Below are 23546 nucleotides of genomic sequence, written 5' to 3'. Positions count from 1 at the left end.
GTCTCTCTACTGCTGTCATTGATGTATGTTGCCCATCTATGCAGTGGGGATAATGCTGATCCCAGTAAGTCTGCCAGATCTTCTCTTGGAACTGTAAAATGCTGAAGAAATATAATTGAGTCCATGTACCTCAGGGACGCGGGTGGCGCTGTGAGTAAAACCTCAGCGCCTAGGACTTGCCGATCGTATGGTCGGCGGTTTGAATCCCCGCGGTGGGGTGCGCTCCCGTCGTTCGGTCCCAGCGCCTGCCAACCTAGCAGTTCGAAAGCACCCCCGGGTGCAAGTAGATAAATAGGGACCGCTTACCAGCGGGAAGGTAAACGGCGTTCCGTGTGCTGCGCTGGTTCGCCAGATGCAGCTTGTCACGCTGGCCACGTGACCTGGAAGTGTCTGCGGACAGCGCTGGCTCCCGGTCTATAGAGTGAGATGAGCGCACAACCCTAGAGTCTGGCAAGACTGGCCCGTACGGGCAGGGGTACCTTTACCTTTACCTTTACCTTACAGTGGTACCTCGGGTTAAGTACTTAATTCGTTCTGGAGGTCCGTTCTTAACCTGAAACTGTTCTTAACCTGAAGCACCACTTTAGCTAATGGGGGCCTGCTGCTGCTGCCGCCCCGCCGGAGCACGATTTCTGTTCTCATCCTGAAGCAAAGTTCTTAACCCAAGGTACTATTTCTGGGTTAGCAGAGTCTGTAACCTGAAGCGTATGTAACCCAAGGTACACTATATCCCACAGCTTGAGAACTTCATCACACAAGCATGCAGACTCTCTTATGCAGCAACCCTCATTTTGCCTTTCATCTTTGAAGGAAAAACAACCTGCAAGTTTCTAACCCTCAAGATGGCAAAAGATGAAAAATACATTTTGCTGCCTCAAGGCAGCAATCAGAGATCCAGAATTGCTTACAGACTGCATTGACTTGAACTTTTCAGATAGCCTGCTACTTTATTTCTATCTCTAGAAATAGTTTTGCCGTAAGCAAATGCTTGCCATGTCTAGCCAGTCCTGCCAGTCCTATGAAAACATGTGGGCAGTGCTAGTGAAATTTCCCCAAGGCCTTGCAGGGGATGTTGCAGACTCTAAAATGTTAGAGGGTCAGGTGTGGGGCTTAAGTGTTGTAAGCCACGTCAATGCCTTACGTTTAAAGCAGTCTCATACCTCTCTGACAGTCATTACTTCTATGAATCCTGGGAACTGTAGCTTGTTATTGGTGCTGTGAGGGGTCTCATAACAAGTCTCAGCACCCTTAGCAAACTACAGTTCCCAAGATTCTTTGGAGGAAGGAGGCAATGACAGTTTAAAGTGGCATAGAGGTGCTTTAAATGTAGGGGGGTGGGCAGGCAGAGATGCAGTGGACTGGCCGCATGATCCATGTGGGAGACTTGATCACATAGGAGATCCCTGCAGAAAGCAGGCCTGAAGTCATTACTCATCAGCTGATAGGCAGTGATTTCATGGCTGCTGATCAGCAGTGATCAATTTAGATTCCAAACTCACAAAGTGGAGAGACTATAAAGGGAAGAGTAAGGAGAAGGTACAGCAATTCTGTTTCTAGACGACTTAGGCTGCCTCAAAATATGCAGACTGTCACGTTTTTAAGACCTGTAGGAGGAAGATTGCGAGACTGTGTGTCAGCATTGGGAGGCAATGCAGTAGGGGGAAGGAGAGAGCAGTGGATTTGACAATATTGTTCCAGCTTAATTTGTTCCCTGGTTTCCAACTGTCTTCAGAGCTTATACGACAGTGGGTCCATTTGCCATTTCCTCTGCACTAAAGGGGGGAGGGGCTTGGAATTCCAAAAGCCAGTTTCTGGGAGAGGAAGGATGCTGTAAGTTTTGGCATTTGAAGAAGCAGGCTTTTGGAAGAAGACAAGAAGCCTCACCCCCACCCCTTTTTTCTTCTTTGTCAAGCAGAGCAAAAAAGGATTGCAAAACAGTAACACATTATCTCCTGTTACACCATAGCTGCTTGAGCAAAGCGATTGGTTACCTTGGAGTAGGAGGGGGAATGGCTGGCAGGAAGTGTGGGGAAGAAGAGGCCCCGATGGGGTAACAGGAAACTGCTCTGAGAACAAGGAAGCATGTGACACCAGGAGGACAACAACTAGATGATCTTCAAACAAAGATTCCAAATCTGTTCCCCCCCTCCCCAGCCACTGCTGCTTAGCAACTTCTAAATGTGCTTTTAAAATTGATGCATTTACTAGAATTGCTTGTAGAATTGAAGCAATGAAGTATATTTTTAATACGGTGGGAAAGAAATGGGGAAGGATCTTTGACAGAGCAGTATGTGCTCATCACATTCACACTAAGAGTGACTCCTGGGGCTTAAGAAAAAGCTGTGCAGGAATGGAACCCAGATTCTGCTGCAAGAATAAATTATATCTGTCTATCCAGATTCAGAAATGCTGCTTCAAAGAGCTTAATAGCCTCATCCCTCCAAAAAAATAAGTTGGGATAGTTTAGCACAATTACTTCTTTGAAACCTGGCCTGCCCTCTCTTGAGATTTACCGACATCTGTGCATTTTTTTAGCCATTTCTCTACATGAGTAGTGAGGTCTAGAAACTTGCAATTCTTTTTCTTTTTTAAAAAGAAAAAGAATATTATTATTGATATTTATTAGTCACTTTTTTCAGAAAAAGGAAACTCAAAGCTTTATTGAACATTAAGAACAAGGATAAACAACCTAAAACACACAAGTAATATATGTAAGAAACTGATCTAACACAACCCCACTATTTTTACCTGGCATCTACAGTTAGTGATGGTGCCAGACATGCCTCCCTGGGGAAAGCATTTCATACATGGGGAGCCACCACTAAGAAGGCCCGTTCTCATGTCACCCCTCCACCCGTCCCTCAGGTGGCACAAGGCAAAGGGCCTCAGATGAAGACTGCAGAGTCTAGGTTGCTTCATGTGGAGCGTGGTGGCCCTTGAGGTATTGGGGTCATGAGCCTCGTAAGGCTTTATAAGTTACAGAATTTGACATGGAATATCAATAGTGCTTGCTTGCCTAACAGTCTTAACAGACACATGAGGCATACTCAGACCTTTGCTGCTGCGTTAGTTCTGCATTTCCTGACCTCAGCTGACTTCTCCGTTCCTCCCAGGTAATGTTCACAGAGGAAGACGTGAAATTCTACCTTGCAGAGCTGGCACTTGGCCTCGGCCACTTGCACCGTTTGGGAATCGTATACCGGGACCTTAAACCAGAGAAGTATGCCCCTACCTCTTCCTGGCTCTCAGGATCCAGGCCGGTGTTGACATGCACTTCCCCTTTTCCTGAATGTACAGCTTGGCAGGCACTTCACCAGAAACCCTGCAACTCTGACCTGACTCGCCACCAACTCTGGTCCAGGGGGTGATGGATGGAATCTGAGAGCTATTCAGAAACTCTAGCGACTGGTGTGGAGACACCTGGAATCCTGCTTTTCCTCTTCAAATGAGACCCCAGATTCTTGGTTTGGGCAGAGATGAAGCCCACCACACCAGGCGTCAGGGGCTGCCAACTGTTCCTAAGCAGACCATCATTCTGCCAAGGGCACTTTGAGGGTGAGGGTGGGGAGGACAGGATGAAATGTCATGTACTACGTCATTTTTGGCCTTCCCCTCTGTCACAACTTGCCCCAGTGCTCTGTCTTCTGTGGAGCCAAGAAGGCAGCTGGGACTAATTCCAGGGCAAGAGAGCCAAGCTTGTTTCTAGCTTGGCTTGTGAACATAAAATGGTGCTGAATTGTAGAAGAACTTAAGAGCATTAACCAGCCAGCACCTAGCTAATGGGTCATGTGGGAGATGGAATGCAGTTGAATTCTGTTTTGCAAACTGTTTTGCAATGAGGCTTGTATCCAGTGTTGCACTGAGTAACCATCCTGCCAGTGCAAGTATTACCCCCCTTCCCCCTGCATTCCCCCTAAATCTGCTCTGGATTGCCCTCCCCAACCCTCCAGAGCAGATTTGGGGAGAGCCCAGGAGAGGTGGGGGGAGCCCCACTGCACAAGCAGAAATCCTTGCACTGACGTAGGCTTGTAGCTAATGTAGTATTTTGTGTTCTGCTGATTTTATTCTATTTGTTTCTTCACCTTTTGTTCTTTTCCTCGCAGTATTCTCCTGGATGACGAAGGCCATATCAAACTCACAGGTACAGCCTGCCCTAAAAAGTTGATTGAGTCCTGAATGTGATGATAAACTGCTTTTCTCTGTCTTGTCAAGCAAGCAGCTCATTTATTTTACTCTTTGCTCTCTCTATCTCTCTGTCCCCCAAACCCCCCTACTGCCCCCAACTTCTTACCCCTTTTGCAGACTTTGGTCTGAGCAAGGAAGCCATTGACCATGAGAAGAAAGCCTACTCTTTCTGTGGGACAGTGGAGTACATGGCACCAGAAGTGGTGAATCGCCAAGGCCACACCCAGAGCGCTGACTGGTGGTCGTATGGGATTTTAATGGTACAGTGTTTTCTTCCTTCCTTCCTTCCTTCCTTCCTTCCTTCCTTCCTTCCTTCCGCACAGAAGCTGTCATGGCAGCTAACACTATCTTCCCGAACCTGGTGCCTTTGAGATGTTTTGGACTGCAACTCCCATTGAGACCCAGCCAGTATGGCCAATGGCCAAGGATGATGGGAGTTGTAGTCCCAACAACATTGGAAGGGACGCAAGCTAGGAAAAGACGGCTCCTAAGTGCTTAGTGAACAAGGCATAGCGGGCCTCTGAAGGTTCTTTTGACATCTGCTTGCTTGCTAAGTTGAAGAAGGCCACATACCACTTGGAAAGAGTTCTCATGACAGGCATTGCAAGGATGCAGTGGTGACAGGAAAGTGTTGCTTATTTACTGCTGTTGCTACCACTTTATAATGCCCATTGGGACTGGTACAGCAGGAATGTTACAGGCATGTGAAGTTAAATAGACCAGTCCCTCCGTAGTCTTTATTGAAACCTTCAGCAACCTACAGATGTTTAGGACTATGACCCCTATCAGTCTCAGCCAGCACATAGCTTTGGTCTGAAACATCTGGAGGGCCCCCACTTGAAGGAGGTTGCTGTACAGAATGACCCTGGCCTATGTATTAATTTTATGCTGCAGTTTTGCCACTGTTCGGGGGTTGTGTTTTGATAATATTATTTTATATTTTATATTAGCTACCTTGAAAGAGCTTTGCTCTTTAAAGCAGCCTTGTAAACACATATATAAATAAATAGTCAGGAGAGGAATGTTCCACATCCAGATTGCCAGCCTTCTTGATGAGAACCTCAGATCCACTAGCCAGATGTATTGGGCCCATGAAAAGGCGTTGTGGATGCCCCCAAGAAGATAGCCTTAGCATCGACCTTGTTGTCCAGTAGGACAATCGTCCTAAGGACCCTCAATACCACACCCGAGACCTCTTCCGTCAGCTCAGGAATGGAGGCTGTAGGGAAGCATTTTGAAACTCAGTGTTTGGCTGTGAGGAAGCTGCTAGTGAGGGTGGGAGTTAGCTGAAGAAGTGCTGCCATCTTGTGGCAATTAAATGTAAAAACTGGCCTTGCTAAGGTTTTTGTTTGTTGTTGTTGTTTTAAAGGGGTGAAAACAGCACAGGGGGCCTTGTGGAACAGGTTTCTTTGGCCTAAGCCAGCGGTTCTCAACCTGTGGGTCCCCAGATGCTGTTGGACTACAACTCCCATCATCCCTGAGCTCTGGCCTTGCTAGCTAGAGGCGATGGGGGTTGTAGTTCAACAACATCTGGGGACCCACAGGTTGAGAAAGGCTGGTCTAAGCTGTCATGGAGGACACTTTATCAAATGCATCCTTTGTTCATCTTCAGTTGGCAGAGTAAAAGAGCAGCCATGGGTGGTGCTGCTGCCATTGTCCAGGAAGGTGAGAGGTGGCTGCCACCACTTACACCTCTTTCTGGCCAGCCAGCACCAATAGAATCAGCCTCTTTATTGAACACTGAATCCCTCTCCTCAAGGAGGAATTATTTTTTGAACTGAGCATACTGCTTGCAACAACACTGACGTTGGTTGTGCTGAGAGATGGCGACATGCCCAGGGTCACCCAGGGACATAGCTGGTAACGTTTCCCTTTTTTTAAGGGAAATTCCCTTATTCCAAATAGGATTCCTCAGAAGAAAAGGAAAAATTTGACAGCTATGCCCAGGGAGGCCCATGACTGAGCAAAGATTTAAACCTACCCCAACACTGGTCCTACTCGGACCCTCCAGTCCAGGGGTAGCCAACACGGGACCTTTCAGCTGTTGCTGGGCTACAACTTCCACCAGCTCCAGCCAGCATGGCCCATGAAAAAGGATGATGGGATATGTAACATTAAGCACCACTGAAGGTTGTCCCCAGGGCCCCCTGGTTCATGAGTGTGATACTTTTGCTTGCTCTCCTTTGCAGTTTGAGATGCTGACGGGGGCCCTGCCATTCCAGGGGAAGGACCGGAAGGAGACAATGACTCTCATTCTCAAGTAAGACCACACGGCTGCAGAAGGTTTGCTTTGTGCCAAAGACCCAGCCAGCAACTCCTTTACGAGGAAGGCCTTCCTTTGCCCAGTACCACCAAATGATCATAGAATCATAGAGTTGGAATAGAACACAAGGGCCATCGAGTCCAACCCCCTGCCAAGCAGGAAACACCATCAGAGCACTCCTGACATATGGTTGTCAAGCCTTTGCTTAAAGACCTCCAAAGTAGGAGACTCCACCACACTCCTTGGCAGCAAATTCCACTGTCGAACAGCTCTTGCTGTCAGGAAGTTCTTCCTAATGTTTAGGTGGAATCTTCTTTCTTGTAGTTTGGATCCATTGCTCCGTGTCCGCTTCTCTGGAGCAGCAGAAAACAACCTTTCTCCCTCCTCTATGTGACATCCTTTTATATATTTGAACATGGCTATCATATCACCCCTTAACCTCCTCTTCTCCAGGCTAAACATGCCCATGATTTACTGCATAGTGTAACAGAGGCTGCTCCTTGGTCTTTCCTGGAGGGGATCATGGGGTGGGCCAAAGGGAGTGCAGGGGGTGGTTTGGACCCAGGGTCTGCCGGTTGCCGATCTCTGCTGTATGCGCTTGGAAGCCATGTCATTGGAACATGCCTTTTTCTAGCCCAAGGGCTGCATTTCTTCATGGCCAGCCTTTCAGGGTCTGCATGCCAGTGGTAGACAGGGTCAGAGGCATAAGCAGGCAGAATCTCAGGTATGACTTTTAGCTTTCGTACAACAGGCTAAATTCCAGCCATGAAAAGTCTGCAGTTTCTACAGCTCTTTATAGACCTCTCTCCATTCAGGCAAGGAAGAGGTGATGTCACAGTTGAAGGGCACATTCCAGGCAAGGGGAAAACACTGGATTTGGGGCAGGGCCATGGTGGGGTGTGTGGCTTCTGAAGAGACTTGAGAGCCAAATATAGAGATGTGGGGGGCCGCATTTAGTCCACGGACTGGAGGATTCCCACCCTTGCATTGGAAGCATAGTTCTGTGTCCCCTCTGCCATTTCAAGAGCCCAGGTTTGTGATGTGGAAATGACAGAGCACACTGTATCCTTTGGCTCTGTGCTGTGAGAGGAAAGACAGCAGAGGGCGCTGGCGTGTTGGGGAGATGGAGATGCTACAGTCTGTTTGCTGCCTTCTCTTTCTCTCTGTGACTCATGGTTGGTTGCACAATTCTTTGCCTTTTGTTTAGAGCAAAGCTGGGCATGCCCCAGTTTCTGAGCTCTGAAGCACAGAGTCTCCTGCGAGCCCTTTTCAAGAGGAACCCAGCCAATAGGTTAGGTAAGATGTCCTGACTTGCTTTATATCCAGCCACATCCCTGACACAAAAAAGTCTGCCACAGATCGGTAGTCAGATGCACATTGTGTACAATAATGAAATGAAACGCAAATGATATAGACTCTAAAAACAATGAAACCGTTTCTTCAGTCGTACAGTTAAAGTTCCATAAAATGAGTGGGGCACACACCAGGGAATGCCTTCTTAAACAAAAATGTATTCAGTATCTACCTAAACAGCAAGACACTAGGCCAATTCCAGAGGGCTGGAACCACAACACTAAAAGCCTGGTTTCTAGTACAAAGTGCACCTCTGGAGCATGCAGCACTCCCAGCAGTGCTCCATCTGTGGAGCACAGTTGCCAGGCAGGGATATACAGGGGGGGGGAGAGAGAAATAGCACCTTAGCTACCCTGGCATCATCAGTATGATGGAAATCAAAGGTGTGTGTGTGTGTGTGTGTGTGAGAGAGAGAGAGAGAGAGAGAGAGAGAGAGAGAGAGAGAGAGAGAAATCCTCAAAGGATGCTTCCCCCATTCCTATTTCATGCTTTAGCTCAAAACTGAGGGCTACAGTGCAGGGGTGGCTCACCTGTGACCCTCCAGATAGATAGTGCTGGACTACCAACTCCATTGTCATTGACTATTCTGGCAGGAGCTGGGCTTCAACAACATCTGGACAGCCACAGGTTATCCCTTCCTGCTGTGATAATGTTAGCAATACAGTCAGGAGACCCCTATTGAATCAGCTCAAATGCCCATGTAGTCAAGCCACCAAGATACTCTGTTTACTTTTTTTATTTAGAAATTTATAGACGACTCTTTGCCAAAAAGTCACAGGACAGATTGCAGCATAATAAACAAAATGGTGTCTTTCTGTTTCAGGTTCTGGTTCAGATGGTGTTGAGGAAATAAAGCGCCACCCTTTCTATTCCACTATTGACTGGAATGTGAGTACCAGTCTTTTCCTCTCAGTTTTTCTCTTCAGTCCTGCAAGTTCTTTAAAATTCACATCTGTAACTGGTAAACAGTACAGCTATGGCTTTTGATTTGCTGTGATAGGTGCTAGTTTGGACATACAGTGGTGCCCCGCAAGACGAATGCCTCGCAATACAAAAAACTCGCTAGACGAAAGTTTTTTCCGTTCGCGATTTGCCTCGCAAGACGAATTTCCCCTATGGGCTTGCTTCGCAAGACGAAAACGTCTCGCGACTTTTTTTCTTTGACTAAAAACAAAGACATGTTTTGTTTATAAAGTTAATTTATTTTCCCTTAAATTTTTGAACTGCTCTTTACAGTATGTGTGACTTTAAAGAGCAGTTAATAAACTGTTGTTGTACCAAATTTGGCTTTGTTTGGACTTTTTTTGACCATAGGAACGCATTAATTGCTTTTCAATGCATTCCTATGGGATTTCGTGCTTCGCAAGACGAAAAATTCGCTAGACGACAAAAATTGCGGAACGAATTAATTTCGTCTTGCGGGGCACCACTGTACTGGCTGTTCCGGAGAAGGGAACCAGAATTCTGGATCCTGAAAGCAACTTCTGTGGCTCCCCAAAATTATGCAGATAGCTGGAGAGCAGCTGTGGGCGGTGGTCTCCTTTCAGTTTTAAAAGCCAACCAATTGCTATCCCAACTCTGCTCTATGCAGTTCTCTGTAAACAAAATGGCAGCCAACTTCAGTCCATGTTGTCTCGTAATGCCATTTCCCCCAAACTATGCCCATGTGACATCAGCTGATGGGCAGGGTTCAGTCCTGCTGGGTACTGCTTTGCCAGCACATACCCTGCAGGGAACACACTGGCAAAGACCCATCCCCACAGGCCAACTTTGACAGGTCAGTCATGTGCTGTCGTCATGATGTCAGGTAATTGACAAATGGGCAGGACGACCTGCCTGTCACAGTTGACCCGGCAGTGGGGTGGGATAAAGATTAGGCCCACAAAGCCAAAAAGGTTCCCCACCCCTGCTTCACATAAAGATAATGTTTTTGCATGAAGGAGCATTTCATCATGTGATCCCACCTTTCCAAAGTGATGTGCTCCAGGGTCAGGTTAGCACCTGGGGGAGCACAAGGCCTCTAATCAGAATTTTGCTTTGCTCCTCTTCCTTTTGGCTTTTTTGTTGCATCTGTGTCTCAGTTTTTGGAATGACCTATTTGGTGAAATGGATTCAGCTGCCCCTTTTCACTCTGCAGAAACTCTTTCGCCGAGAAATCAAGCCACCTTTCAAACCTGCCGTTGGCCAACCAGATGATACCTTTTATTTTGACAAAGAGTTTACCTCACGAACGCCAAAAGGTTCGTATTTTGGACTTTGGCACAGTAAGAGAGGTGTCTCATGATGCTGCATTAAGCCTAAACTGGGAATGGGAAATACAGTGCCCTCCAAATGTTGCTGAACTACAACTCCCATCTTCTCTGTCCACTGGCCATGGTGGCTGGGGCTGTTGAAGGGCCACACATTCCCCATCCTTGGCCTTTTAAACCCTGATATCTGGACATGTTGGGTTATACCCAACTAAATTCTACTCAGTGTAGACCCATCAGAATTACCATTTGATACAACTGCTTGTTAATATAACACAAAAAGCCCTGAATTTGGTTTTAAGATCATGCATTAATGCCCAAGTTCAGTTTGGGATGTTTGCATATTTTCTCCCTTGGAAGCTTGGTGGATGGGTTTTGCTTGATGTTTCATGCCATCTACAGAATCAGAAGTTCCCCATTTGCTTTTCCAGTATGAAAATCTTCCTTGTGTGCTAATGAAAGTCTAATAAAATTAGTATCCTGGGATGTACAGAGAGACCTTATCTAAAAGGGAGTATTCTGTCATCTAGCTCCCTCCTCTGCCTCTCCCCAAATGCTACAGCCTAGCAAAAGTGGAACCATGTGAAATGCCCTTCTCATTTGTTTCTGTTCCAATATGGCGGGTGGAATCAAGGAAAACTTCATTGTCCCCGGATTGCTCTCGCTTGATGGTCCTTACCTTGGGGCCGCCTTGATTGTTCGGAGGGGGCATAAAACAGCCACCTGCCAATAAGCTGCTGTTTCAGTACAATGTTTTTTCTTCTTTCCTCCCTCCCTCCCCTTTTCCAGACTCCCCTGGGATTCCGCCTAGCGCAGGGGCCCATCAGCTCTTCCGAGGGTTCAGCTTTGTGGCCACTGGGTTGAATGAGGATGAGAAGGCCAAATCCCCACCAGTGCCTTTGCATTCTATGGTACAGGTAAGAAGAGGTGGGGAGGGTCGCAGACCAGCATCGTGAGAGCTGGTGGGGTGGGCCTGCAGCATGTTGAAGTAGAGCTGGGCTTAATTGAAGCTGCCTTCCCAAAATTATAGCCTTGGGTCTCTCCCACCCCCCATTTCCAAAGCAAATAACATTACAAAATGGCATGCATTTCAAAAGATAATCTAGACATTACACAGCCTAGAGGCAGTTTTCGTCAGACGCAAATGATCTCTTCAGAACTGCCTTACACGGAGTCACTATCCATCTAGCTTAGTACTGTCCACACTGACTGGCAGGGGCTCTTCAGGAATCCAGGCAGGCTCTTTTCCCAGCCCTATTGAACCAGGGACTTTCAGAGGAAAGTAGCAGTTTTGGGGAAGGATGTTCATAGGGGAAATCATTCTGGAGAGCAAAGGTTAAACCTCCCCCCCATAAAACCTCACCTGGAGGCCCAGTCTGGGTCCTCCGCACAACCACAGCCTACAGCCTCTTTTTGAAGTAAAAAAATTAAAGAGACCGAAGCCCTTTGTGTGCCTCTGTCAGCATAGGAAGCTTGGCCCACTGAAGCAGCCTAAATTCTCCCCTCCTCTTCTCTTTGTACTCAATCTGGCTTCCAGCAACTGCATGGGAAGAACCACCAGTTTAGTGACGGCTACGTGGTGAAGGAGGCCATTGGCGTAGGTTCCTACTCGGTGTGCAAGCGCTGCATTCACAAGGCAACGGGAACAGAGTACGCTGTCAAGGTCAGAGCCTCTCTCGTCAACCTGCTCGTGAAAAGCTGTACCTTTTTATTAAAAAATCTCATGTCATTGTTGAAGGGGATTTTGATTTGCAGATGCTTTTTTTAACGGAGAGGAGGAACCAAGGCTGGCATCCAGCACTTAAATCCTAAGCCTTGTGGCATCAGACTCCAGAGTCCCAACCTTCTCTTTGCACAGCAAGACCTTGGACCTGAGTTGGTGCAGCCTAGTAGTTAAGTGAACTCAGATTTCAAATCTCAGTACCACCATGGATTTGCCAGGTGGCTTCGGGCATTTGTGCTGCTGCTGCCCTCTCTTTCTCTGTCTTCAGCCTCAGTCTGCAGTATGGGGATAATGCTAGAGGACTGTTGGAACAATTACTGAGCCAATGTGTGCAAAGTGTTTTGAACACTCATGTGATATAAATGCTAAATTGATGTGGCTTTGCAATAAGTGAGGTACCTTCTTGCAGGTGATTGACAAGAGTAAGCAGGATCCCTCAGAGGAGATTGAGATACTCCTACGGTATGGACAGCACCCAAATATCATCACCCTGAAGGATGTGAGTGTAATAATAGAATAGGGTTGATTGGAAGCTCAGGGCCTTGCTTGCTGGTGGGTTGCATGTGTCTCAGGAACTAAAATTGTAGTTCTTCCATAAAAACATGTAAATTTGTGTCCCTCCTCTCCCTCTGTGCCATCCAGTTTGGATACGCAGCCGACCTTTTGCAAAGCAATAGCCTTGCAAGTTTCATAGTCTCTACATAGCCATGTGCAAGTGAATTCTGATGTCTCACTCCATTGTAGCTTTGAATCTCCTTTGTTGCAGCACAGAACTTGCCCTTGCAATGGTAATGTGTTTGCGGATGCCTGGGAACAAGCATGAAACAGGCAATTTCTCTGAGAGACTAGTCACTGTGCCCTCATGCAGGCTGTCTTTTTTCCAGCTGTGCTTTGCTGGATCAGGTGCAGCAGTTTCTCTAGGTTCATGGACTGGGCATCACAACGCCCAAGCCCACCACAAAGCCAAATTTTGTCCCTGTTACTAAATTTTGTGTGCATTGTGGAGCAAATGTGTGCAGGACACACTTTGCCCTGTGCAGTTTCCTACCCTTTAATGGACTCTATGCGAAGCAGGATAACTTGGTCATAAATTCCACTCTCTATGCTTATAAAAGGTTTCAGGAGTGTAGTTAAATAGTAACTTCTTTAAAACGTGTCCATCTGATAGGTGTATGACGATGGCAAGCATGTTTACCTGGTGACGGACTTAATGAGAGGAGGGGAGCTGCTGGATCGGATCCTCAAGCAGAAGTGCTTCTCTGAAAGGGAGGCCAGCTCTGTCCTGCACACGATCTGCAAGACTGTGGAATATCTTCACTCGCAAGGCGTAAGTTGGAGATATGGAGAAGCCTGCCAATGCTGCAGAGATCTCTCCTTCTCTCATCCAGTTGCAAAGAAGCAAGTGTGTCAACGGGGGAGAAGCAACATAACCAATTAGGGCCTTAAATCGCCTGGTAGATATTAAGGTATTTGTCTGGTGTCAGAAGGATGAAACTTAGAGTGTGTTTGAACAGAAAAACCAAGGTATAAGTGAATGCATAGCTATTGTTTGTAAATTGGAAGGCAGCCATGACCAGAGGGAATAACCTGTGGTTTCCACTGTTGCCTTCACAGGTGGTCCACAGAGACTTGAAACCTAGCAACATCCTCTATGTAGATGAATCTGGCAACCCAGAGTCTATTCGCATTTGTGACTTCGGCTTCGCCAAGCAGCTGAGGGCAGACAATGGGCTTCTCATGACCCCTTGCTATACTGCCAATTTTGTGGCTCCAGAGGTGAGTAGTTCATGAGCCTCGCTGCATCTATTGCTGCCATAGTCTTCAAAATACACTCATTCTACTGTTCTCAAGCATTTCAGCACATAGGTGCAAACAAGCAGATTTCCACTGCGCCTAGCTGGAATGTGTCCTTGTACTGATGGTGCCTCTTGCTAGCTATTGTACTTATATGACATTTACATTGATTGACGTGGACACTTCCATTTTGACCTGCTAGGTGTCCCTTCCCTGCTTGGCCTAATTGTTGCTAAACAGGTTCACACACAGCTTGATTGCTCAACACAGACCAGAATTGCCTTTCCAGTAAACATCCAGTTTCACCAAATCATCTTAGGCCTAGAACAAACTAGATGATATCAAGATGTCTGTGCTGCAGATTATAATATGACAGAATTATATTCAGTAGATTAATAGACCCCTGGTGGTTGTATGCTCTGCTTGGCAGATGCATCAGGCAGGCAGTCAAATTTATCTGCTAAAAACATTGGCCATCACAAAAAATGCAAACAGTACTGAGGTACAATTTAGCACCAGTTGTCTCCAGCACACTGGACCCCATGTTGTTCAGTGAAATTTTGTCTAATCCATTGGGCTGTTAAAGCAAACACAGAAAGCTAATATGCAAAGTATTAATCTCCACCCATCAGCAAATAATCAATTATCTCTCTACTATTCCAGAAAAAAAACCTTCTTGTTCTTTATACAGCAGTTATGGAGGCCAATTGTTGGCTTTGCCATAGCTTTTTTTAATCTTTTGGCAGGCAAAATTGGGTTTCTCAGATCCATCTATGCCGTATGGCAAAAATGTGTTCCGAGACTCAGCTGTGAGACACCATACACACATGTCCCTAAACATCTCGTGAGTTTTGGCTTTTGTGTGTTTGACGCAATGTCTTTTTAGTTCATGATGCTACAGGCCTAAAAACAGATAAAATCCACTCGTGTTCTTCTCTTCACTACTTTCTTTTTAGAGCCAAAGGAACAGGGAAGAGGCTACCAGCTCAAGTTGTCCCCACTTCTTATTGCATTCATTCTCATTCTTATTGGGGAGATAAAGCACTCCTGAGATAAAGCACTCCTGTACCACTTGGCTTTCTCCCAAGAATCCTGGGAACTGTAGCTTGTTAATGACGCTGGAAGTGTGGCTTTGTAAGAACTCTCAGCATCCTTAATAAGTGACAGCTACCAGCATTCTAAGTAGTATAATAGTGCTTTAAATGCGTGGTATGGATGTGACCTGATGTTCTCTCTCATTTTTCTTGGTCCTTATCTCATTTAGGTATTGAAGCGACAAGGTTATGATGAAGCCTGTGATATCTGGAGCTTAGGGATCCTCCTCTACACAATGTTGGCAGGGTAGGTGCCAGCACCCATTGTGCTTGCTTAACAGTAGGTTTTCAGCCCTATTTATTTATTACAGTTTTATCCCACCCTTCCACCAAGGACCTGAAGGGGGTGGGGACATACATGGTTGTCCTCTCTCTGCCTTTTACCTTCACAACACCCCTGTGAGGTCGGTTGAGCTAGAAGCGAATGAGTGGCCCATGATCACCCAGTGGACCTAATGGCTGAGCAAGAGATTTGAGTCCTTCCTATTTCTAACCCATCACTCTTAAGCATTACACCATGCCAGCTCCCTGCAAAAATTTAATTGCTTAATTGTATGATATTTTTTTTACACCACACACATGCACATGTGCGCACATGCACACACATTTCTATATAATATTTGCACTAGTCCATCATCACAATGTTTTCATTGGCTGCTTACCAAGGTTCTAGGGGCAGGGCAGGGTGAGGTTGCCCTGCGAAAACAGCCTGTTGACAGGGGAAGAGAAGCAAGAAGCAAGTGGGAGCAGGTTAGTATCAGGGCAGGGAGAAGCAGGCGGGAGACAGCCAGGCACCATGACGGAGGTGGAGGACCGAGAAGAGTAGGCAGCCTGAGTAAGCAGCCATGCTGGGATCCCATCTGTTTAGAAAAGCTCCCTGGCAGAGCAAGGACAGCATCCCCATGGTGGTGGAGGTCAGGAAGGAGGAGAAGGGGAGGCACAGGAAGGAGGAGGAAAAAGGAGGGAGCCATGTCTGTGGTGGTGAATGACTGTGGAGTGGCGGCAAAATAAGGCCTGGGCAGAGGCTGAGACAGGTGGAACTGGCATGGGGCTCAATGTGGTATTTGGAGGACTGAGGGGGAATATGGGGGGAGGAGTGAAGGTGTATGTGAGAAAGAATTGTAGGGCTCTATTGATGGGGGGAAGAAAGCTGAGGAGGAGGAGGAGGAATTGGGGAGAGGGCAGGTGGCAGTGTCTGGGGTTGAAGGGGGCGTTTCAAGCTGTGGGAGCATTTGGAGGAATAAGGGGGAATATGGCAAGGAGGGAAGAAGGTAGGTCCAGGAGGAGGGTTGATAGCCAATATAGGGCTGCTGGAAGGGGGCAGGGTGGGGCTAAAGGGGGGTTCTTGAAGGAGACTGGGAGAGGCAAATATTAGTCTGTGTTTGTATGTGAGGGAAAGTGGGGAGAAAGATCAGTATGATAACAGAGATGGCTGGTGAAAGTGGTGGTGGGGAGCAAGGATTACACCGGGTTCCTTGGAAGGGCTGGGGGAAACAACAGGAGGAGGCATGGGAATGGGGCTGAAGGTGAAAAATGGAGGTAAAATAAGAGAGAGGAGCACCTTCATAATAGTGCTGGGTAAGTGAAAAAGGGGATTTGCAGTTGCATTGGGTGGAAGGAGGAAGGTTGAAAGGGTTACCCTGGGGAAAGTGGCAGGGGAGTCGGTGGCTAAGCATTAAAGGTTTATGTAAAAACAGTATTTCCAAAGCAAGAAGCATATACTCTTCATTTTTACATGAATACACACATGTGTAGCTGACATCCTCTTAATAAGAGTCGTTCTGTCCTCTATAAGAAGATAAAATGCCTGTTTTAGGGTGGTGCTTGCCATCTGCAGTTTTTATGAGCATTTGTATGAATGATTTTTTAAAAAGATGCTACTTAGTTTTAATCAGATGCACATTTTCAGATGATTAAAGAGTTTCTAATCAAATCGATCCATTAAACATTGCAGCCCCAGGTTTCTTATTGGTTCTAGATGGGTGCCTATTAACTGTCCTGGATCTCCAGCAAATAGCATGGACTACTACACTGAGCACATGCCAGTCGTCAGAGTAGGACCAGCCTACAGAGTAAGACATTAGGTGGAGAGAGGCAGCTGCCTTGTGGAACAGAGGCTGGGTATGGGATGTGGAGTGTAGACAGTAGTGGCACACACACACCATTCATCCTGGTCCACCTGGCAGCCTGCTGCCTTCAAATGTGGATATTTGGGTTGCTATCTTTGTCACCTGTGTTGCAGTTAGAATCAGTCACCAGTCTGGTCAGCTTTTGGGCATGGAACTGGGGTGTGGGGACTCCATCTTTTTTTCACTTCCAGCAACAAACTGCCTTTTTGCAGAGTGAGGTGTCCCCTCCCCCCATCAGGTGTCATGAAATGGCAGCAAACTGTTTAGTTATTTAATTTATTGTTGCATTTTTACCACCCAGGAGGGAGAGGAGCATGTGAGATTTTCTGCTTCAGGTGCCATACAACTTGATCAGTGTTGGGTATGACGTACCTTGACTGGGGTGGGGGAAGAGAATGTCATTTGCTGTTTCACCTGAGGCAGTGAAATGTCATTGGCTGGCCCTAACCTTACAACTAGATGCATGTCAACGACTGTATCCTGCCTCTTTTCAGAGGGACTTGGTGACGTAGATAGGGCTCAAGGCACTTACCACTCTGATCTGTTTAGCCCTAGTGAGGCTGCTACATCAGGTGCCTTCCGATGATAGCCAAGCAATCCCCAAGATTGTTGTGGAATAATATTCTCTTCTGTCTGTAAAAATAATGGAAGGTGCGCCACACCCTTAGCTTGGGTGTCCCAGAACTGGTCTTAACCACTAGGTGTCAGCGTTTTCCTTGAATGCACAAAGTGTCCTTCTATTCTGGTGTTTCTCAGGAGCCCCAGTGGTTGAAGGAAGAATGTAGGGCCTGATGGGAATCCCAGTGCTTTTGGGAAGAGGCAAAGAACATGGGGCTGGGGAGCAATACACTAAATGGGGTGGGGGTGAGGAATCCCAAATCGTGTAGACCCTTTTACCCAGGGTTCACTGGAGGAAATGAGATAATGGCTCAGTAGCTGCAACTGGATGCAGCTATGGAGATTGGGCAGTGCTCAGTGGAGATCCCCAGTGTGCCATCCTTTTAATGAGGCAATATGAAGCAATCTGTTTCTATGGCAAGATGCATGGGGGTGGCAGATCTAACCCCCCACCCCACAACAGATCACCTGCCTCCAGCAGCAGAGAAACACCATCAGCAGCAGCTTCTGGGTTCCGGTGAGATCTCATGAGCTTCCATGAGTGCCCCACCACCAGTGCAGTAAGGGGTTGCTTAGTAACATAATAAATAGGTTGAACTGCATAGGATCATAGGAAAGTGCCTTATACCAGGTGGGAGTATTGGCCAAACTAGCTCGGTATTGACTGGCCGTGTAGGTCTTCAGGGTTTCTGGCAAAGAATCAGAAACTGAACTGGGACCTTCTGCATTCCAAGCATGTACACTTCCACTTAGCCTTGGCTTCACTTCTCCCATCACCTGGCATAGAACTGGGCCTACCTGGAACTGTTTTTGAGGCACCTCCATTAAAAGATTATTCTTTGTTTCCAGCTGGTGGGTACCTCTTAAAACAGTTTTATATGGTGCCATCCATTCTTTTTCAATACACCTAAGCAGGGATTCTAAACTTTAGAAAAACTGCTGTGAGTATAGTGTTGTTGTTGTTGTTGTTACTACTACTACAAATTGTACATTTAAAAACTGATGTGAACATATTATTAACGATTGTAGAGCAATAATGAACCTGAAGGTTGGTCTGGCCAACCCTTTGCCCTGCGGCAAAATCTTCTACACCCAGCCAATCATTGACAGACTAGAGCATATAATTCAGCTTATAATAAGGCACTCTTGAGTTATTGCATGGTCATAATTATAATGATTTATGACATCTTCTAGTGTGGAGACTGTGTCTGTCTATCTGTCTCTCCTGAGAATCCCAGCTTTCATGGAGGTATTTTTTTACCCCCTTTCTTTGCAAAAAAGCAACTTGTGCAGAAGAGCTTTATATCCGCTGAAGTCTCTGCTAGGAGTTTAGCACCTCTTCTTTGTCCCTACCTAGTTCCACCCCCCCACCCCCATCTCCAACCTTACCTCCTTCCTCCCACTGTTCCAGGCTTACCACCCCTCCTTCCCATCTGCTACCATAGTATTGCAGTTTTTAAAATAAAAATACTATTTTTCCTCTCTTGCAGGTACACCCCATTTGCAAATGGGCCTGGCGACACCCCTGAGGAGATCCTCATGCGAATAGGTGGGGGAAAGTTCTCCCTCAAAGGGGGGAATTGGGACACAGTTTCAGACGCAGCCAAGGTAAAACTGAGTGCCAGTGTTCAAAGTGGAGTTTGGGTGTTGCCATCCTTCTTCTGGCTTGGGGCAGGGGCTTGCTATATCCCTGGACTCCAAAGGAAGGAATTCCTGACCTGCAGATACTTATCACAGTATTTTAATATTCTTTTGGAAGCCGCCCAGAGTGGCTGGGGAAACCCAGCCAGATGGGCGGGGTATAAATTATTATTATTATTATTATTATTATTATTATTATTACTTTTAAAAGTCGTCAGATGCACAAGAAACAAAGTTTACTCTCTGTAGAAGACAGAGGTCTACACCTGGCTATCAAGGGTACGCTTTCTTCTATAAGACAACCAAAGTCAGATTCTGGGAACAGGCGTCAAATAAATATAGCCAGGATCTTGAGAAATAGCAGTGCAGGCCTAATCAGCCAGTCAAAAATCTGTGAATTTATAGGTCCCCCAGGTGAAAAATGCATACAGCAGCTATATTCTCTGAATGCTTGTTGCAGGACCTGGTATCGAAGATGCTCCACGTTGATCCTCATCAGCGCCTGACAGCCAAGCAAGTCCTCCAGCACTTGTGGATAACCCAGAAGGACAAGTTGCCCCAGAGCCAGTTAAATCACCAGGATGTACAGCTTGTAAAGGTACAAATCTGGATGGGAGGTGGTGGGAGAGGGAGAGGGATTTGTGTGCTTCCTGCATTGTCAGCTTACATATAACACATTGGTCATATTGATATTTATTTATTCATTTAAAATATTGGAAGGGTGTTTATCTGCTCTTTAGATGAAAATGTTCCCACAGCTGCTTATATAATAACAATAAAAACAAAGCAGTCCCTACAATCTAAAAGACATGTCACAAAAGGAACGAAGGTGAGGAGGGAAAAGGAAACCACGCAAACTCAGGCACCAATTCCTGTAGGTACATATTAGTTCTTAATGACCAGCTGGAATGGAAACAGGAAAAGGATGAGCCAAATGGAGCTGCTCTCTCAGCTTCCGTCTTTGTCTGCTGCAGGCTGTTGGAATGGCGGCTGCTAGATGTCAGCTGAGGAATAGAGGTAACCAGTAGAGCCAAAAAGCTGCTAGACATGAAAAAGCCTTGAAAATATGCTACATTAAAAGCAGCATCATAAATAGGAATGGCAACAGGCACTAATATTTCTATTGAGCAGCTCTCAATTCTCTCCAAATCCTCAGGAAATAAAAAGAGGAAGTCAGTCCACATTGTTACGGTAACTGTGAGCAGGTCCTGCTCCTAGTAGATACACTAAGGGATGGGACTCCCTGGCAGATTTCAAAATTTGGGGAAGAAGGAATGCAAAATCACATGGGAGGCGATGTTCCCTGAGACATTCCTGACCCAGACCATTTAAATGAAGGTTAGCCAATGTGATGCCCTTCACATGATGTTGAACCACAACTCCCATCAGCCCCAGGCAACATAGCCAGTGGCCCAAACTGATGCAAGTTGTAGGTCGCAATGAGATTAGGAGAACCACAGGTCCACTGTCGCTGCTTTATAAGTCAAATCCCAGCACCTAGAACTGGGTGTGGAAACACACTGGGGTACAGTACAAGTGGAATACATTGTAATTGGCATAGCCAGTCTCTCCTGGCAGAAGCAGCCAGCCAAGCAGAGCAAGGAGTCGTGCATATGGGTGGTAAGTTGCACCACTCCAAGGAGCTCGTTCACAAGAACAGGCACTGTGGACTACTCTCTCAGAAGCAACAACAGCAACCCCTTTGCGGGAGGCTGTTTCACACATTGCATGGGCTTGCTTCAAATGTATGTTCAACATGGAGACTGCAGCTAATTCCAGCTGCCAAGGAAGCCTACCTGGTACAATGCACGTGTCTGCAAGCATATTGGGCGCATTCATACTTTACCGAAGTAGCACTGGCTTGGCTTTGTTTCAGGCTCCTGATGAGGTATTGGGAAGGGTTCCTCTGTGTGTGTCACTTAAGCAAACATCTGTGGCTCTTCTCTCCTAGGGCGCTATGGCTGCCACGTACTCCGCACTGAATAACTCAAAGCCAGGACCCCAGCTGAAACCCATCGAGTTTTCCTTCTTGGCTCAGAGGCGAGTCAAGAAGCTCCCGTCTACCACACTGTGACATGGGAATGTTGGGCTCTCTCTCACACACACATACACGCATAGCCAGTGCTGCTTCCTTACTCTGCACAAGCTGCTCTGGAAAGGAGCTGGAAAATATCACCCCAGCTAGAAGTCCACTTTGAAGCACTTCCTCAAATGCACATCAGGGCCAAGTGCCTTCAGGAAGACTAGCTCTTGCTATCCCTGTGGATTTCTTTTTCTGTTGTTGTTTTAAGTGTACAGAGAGACTATTTGTAAAGGGATCTATATAGGTGAATGACAGAATTTGAACTTGCAGCAGTCCGTGGCGTGATGCTAGTGACACAGGCAATCTCTTCCACTTGCAGAAAAAGGCACCTTGGCCAAGTTGATGCCCCTGCAACGCAAACCTGGTACAGATGGAACAGCATTCGCTCCTCCCCTCTCGCCAAGGTCACTCTAATGGGGTGGCTTGTTTGTTCTTAGGATCCCCTCTGTTTGTGCAGACTCTCTCTTTTACATAACCTATGAGTTATTGTGTGCATGAGCTTCTTGAACTTCATGCTTCCTGTCCTCCAGGCCACATGGCTGCTATCAAAGAAGATTTCAAACTTTCCTCTCTTCTTCTGTCCCCCCCCCTCCCCATTTGGACATCACAATGTCATGGACACTCTCCCACTTGCAGGGTTCTGGGATTACTCCTTTTTCTATATCCTTGAATCCAGTTGACTCCTAGATCTCTGCCGGATTATATCTAGCTTTTGAACGTGCAATGGGCTTGTAAGAAAACTTTTCCCACTGTGAAAATATCATTTTTTAGGTGGGGGGTTGTCTTTGGTTTTTAAAAATTCTCTATCAAATAGCACAATCCAGAGCCTCATGATGCAAAGTGCAAAAAATCAGCTTCTTTTTTATTATTTAACTGATTCTGTGGCTGGTAACTCAGGGTTTCTGTCCGAATTTTCAAATAAAGCATACCATGCAGTTGAAGTTTTTTTACTGGTTGACGTCATACTCCCCTGTCCATCCTTGTTGTGCTGTAGGGTTTCTTCTACATTTCACCTAGTGTGAAGACGAACTAGTTTATTCCTTATTGGTAATATTCTTGTAATCCCAGTTTATTGTTCCTGTGCATGGTTTGCATACTGTCAATCTCCAGTAATCATAATGTGTTAGAGAACGCCTGAGAGGGTAGTATGTTCATGTTGATGTTCCTACCTAGAATTTCTTGGAGAATGTTTCAAAGATCTCTTGCAGTTTAGTCTAAACTAAACATGGAGCAGGTTGCCATGGGTGGCTATTCCATTCACTTTGATTAAAAGGGCTGCACAGAACAGGAGAGCTTGAACCGTCCCATACCTTGCCTCCCTGTGCTTGGTTGTGCCTTTTCCCACCTGGTTCACTTCTCACATCAGTTCCACAATATAGGTGAAGACCCTCTCCCATGTTCCAAATACTCATGCCTCCAAAACCAATAGAAATGTGAACCCCTATCCCCACATCTTTAAGAGGAAGAAGGTTCATATGGGAGGAGATAGTCTTTATTATCCTGGGTGCAAATCTTTTAGAGCAGGAATGGGGAACCTCAATCCCAGAGGCCAAAAACTGTCCTCCCTTTCCAGATCTCTAAACTCTTCCCCAAGCTGTAGCCCCTCACTGGGCCTGCTCCTCCCCCTCCTCAGTTGCTTTTGCCTGGCTGGAATGTGTCCTTGAATTCTGCTTGGACAGAGATGGTGTGTGTGTGTGTGTGTGTGTGTGTGTGTGTGTGTAGAAACCTTTGACTTCTGCATAGCTGGAATATAGCTGCCTATACACCGGTAAGAATCTCATCTATTTTCCCCAGCCACCATTGCCTCTGGCCACACTGACAACTGTCATGTGATCCCTGGGCTGGAAAAGGTTCCTTATCTTGACTTGAAGCTTTCAAGGGAAGAACCAGCACCTTGAACAAACTGGTGGCCAGGAGAGCTTTTTGGTCAAATAAGAATTGAATGCTTCCATTTGTTGCTTTCTCTTCACCTCTGGGGCTAATATATAACATGCTGCTGCGCCTTGCATCTTTTCTTGGCCTCGTAAATAACAGTATTAGGAGGACCCCACTCTTGTCCCTGATTAACTCCCCATAGAACAGACTGGTGAGCTCATCTAAATAATAAAACAATGCAATGTCTAGGAGCTTCCAGACTTGAGTTTGTGCTTTGAAGATGGCCTGTGCAGAACTTGAGCTGAGATCACCCTACTAAATCAGCTTCATGTACTGGAGAGTGTTAACATCCTTCCCCCTGACCCTACCCCAAGTTTCCTGTATTTTTACCAGCTGTCAGAGCAGAAATTCAACAGATGGAGCTTTAACTGGGATGCAGCAAGGAAACAACACCTGCTCGAATTTTCCCTGTGTCAGTCATTTAAAAGCATAGGAGTCCCTGCCAGCAACAACTGAGCAGCAGATGGGAGGACCTTTCA

At 46.4% G+C, this 23546-nt stretch overlaps 1 protein-coding gene across 1 annotated transcript in view; it reads left to right on the top strand.

Moving 5' to 3' along the window:
- RPS6KA1 (ribosomal protein S6 kinase A1) overlaps positions 1-22073 on the top strand; it is a 92593-nt gene extending 70520 nt beyond the window's left edge. Inside the window, 16 exon segments of the mRNA XM_082231554.1 lie at positions 3114-3220; positions 4104-4141; positions 4303-4445; positions 6375-6445; positions 7656-7744; positions 8625-8689; positions 9939-10041; positions 10840-10967; positions 11588-11713; positions 12183-12272; positions 12942-13100; positions 13388-13549; positions 14832-14908; positions 18899-19016; positions 19510-19647; positions 21001-22073. Of these exon segments, the coding sequence (XP_082087680.1) occupies positions 3114-3220; positions 4104-4141; positions 4303-4445; positions 6375-6445; positions 7656-7744; positions 8625-8689; positions 9939-10041; positions 10840-10967; positions 11588-11713; positions 12183-12272; positions 12942-13100; positions 13388-13549; positions 14832-14908; positions 18899-19016; positions 19510-19647; positions 21001-21123 (1737 nt within the window). The 3' untranslated portion in view covers positions 21124-22073.
- The last annotated feature ends 1473 nt before the right edge of the window (positions 22074-23546 follow it).

This window comes from Podarcis vaucheri, assembly GCF_965113315.1.
Source record: "Podarcis vaucheri genome assembly, chromosome: 7".
NCBI lineage: Eukaryota > Metazoa > Chordata > Lepidosauria > Squamata > Lacertidae > Podarcis > Podarcis vaucheri.
Note: the sequence above shows the minus strand (reverse complement) of the source record. Positions and strands in the feature narration are given on the sequence as shown.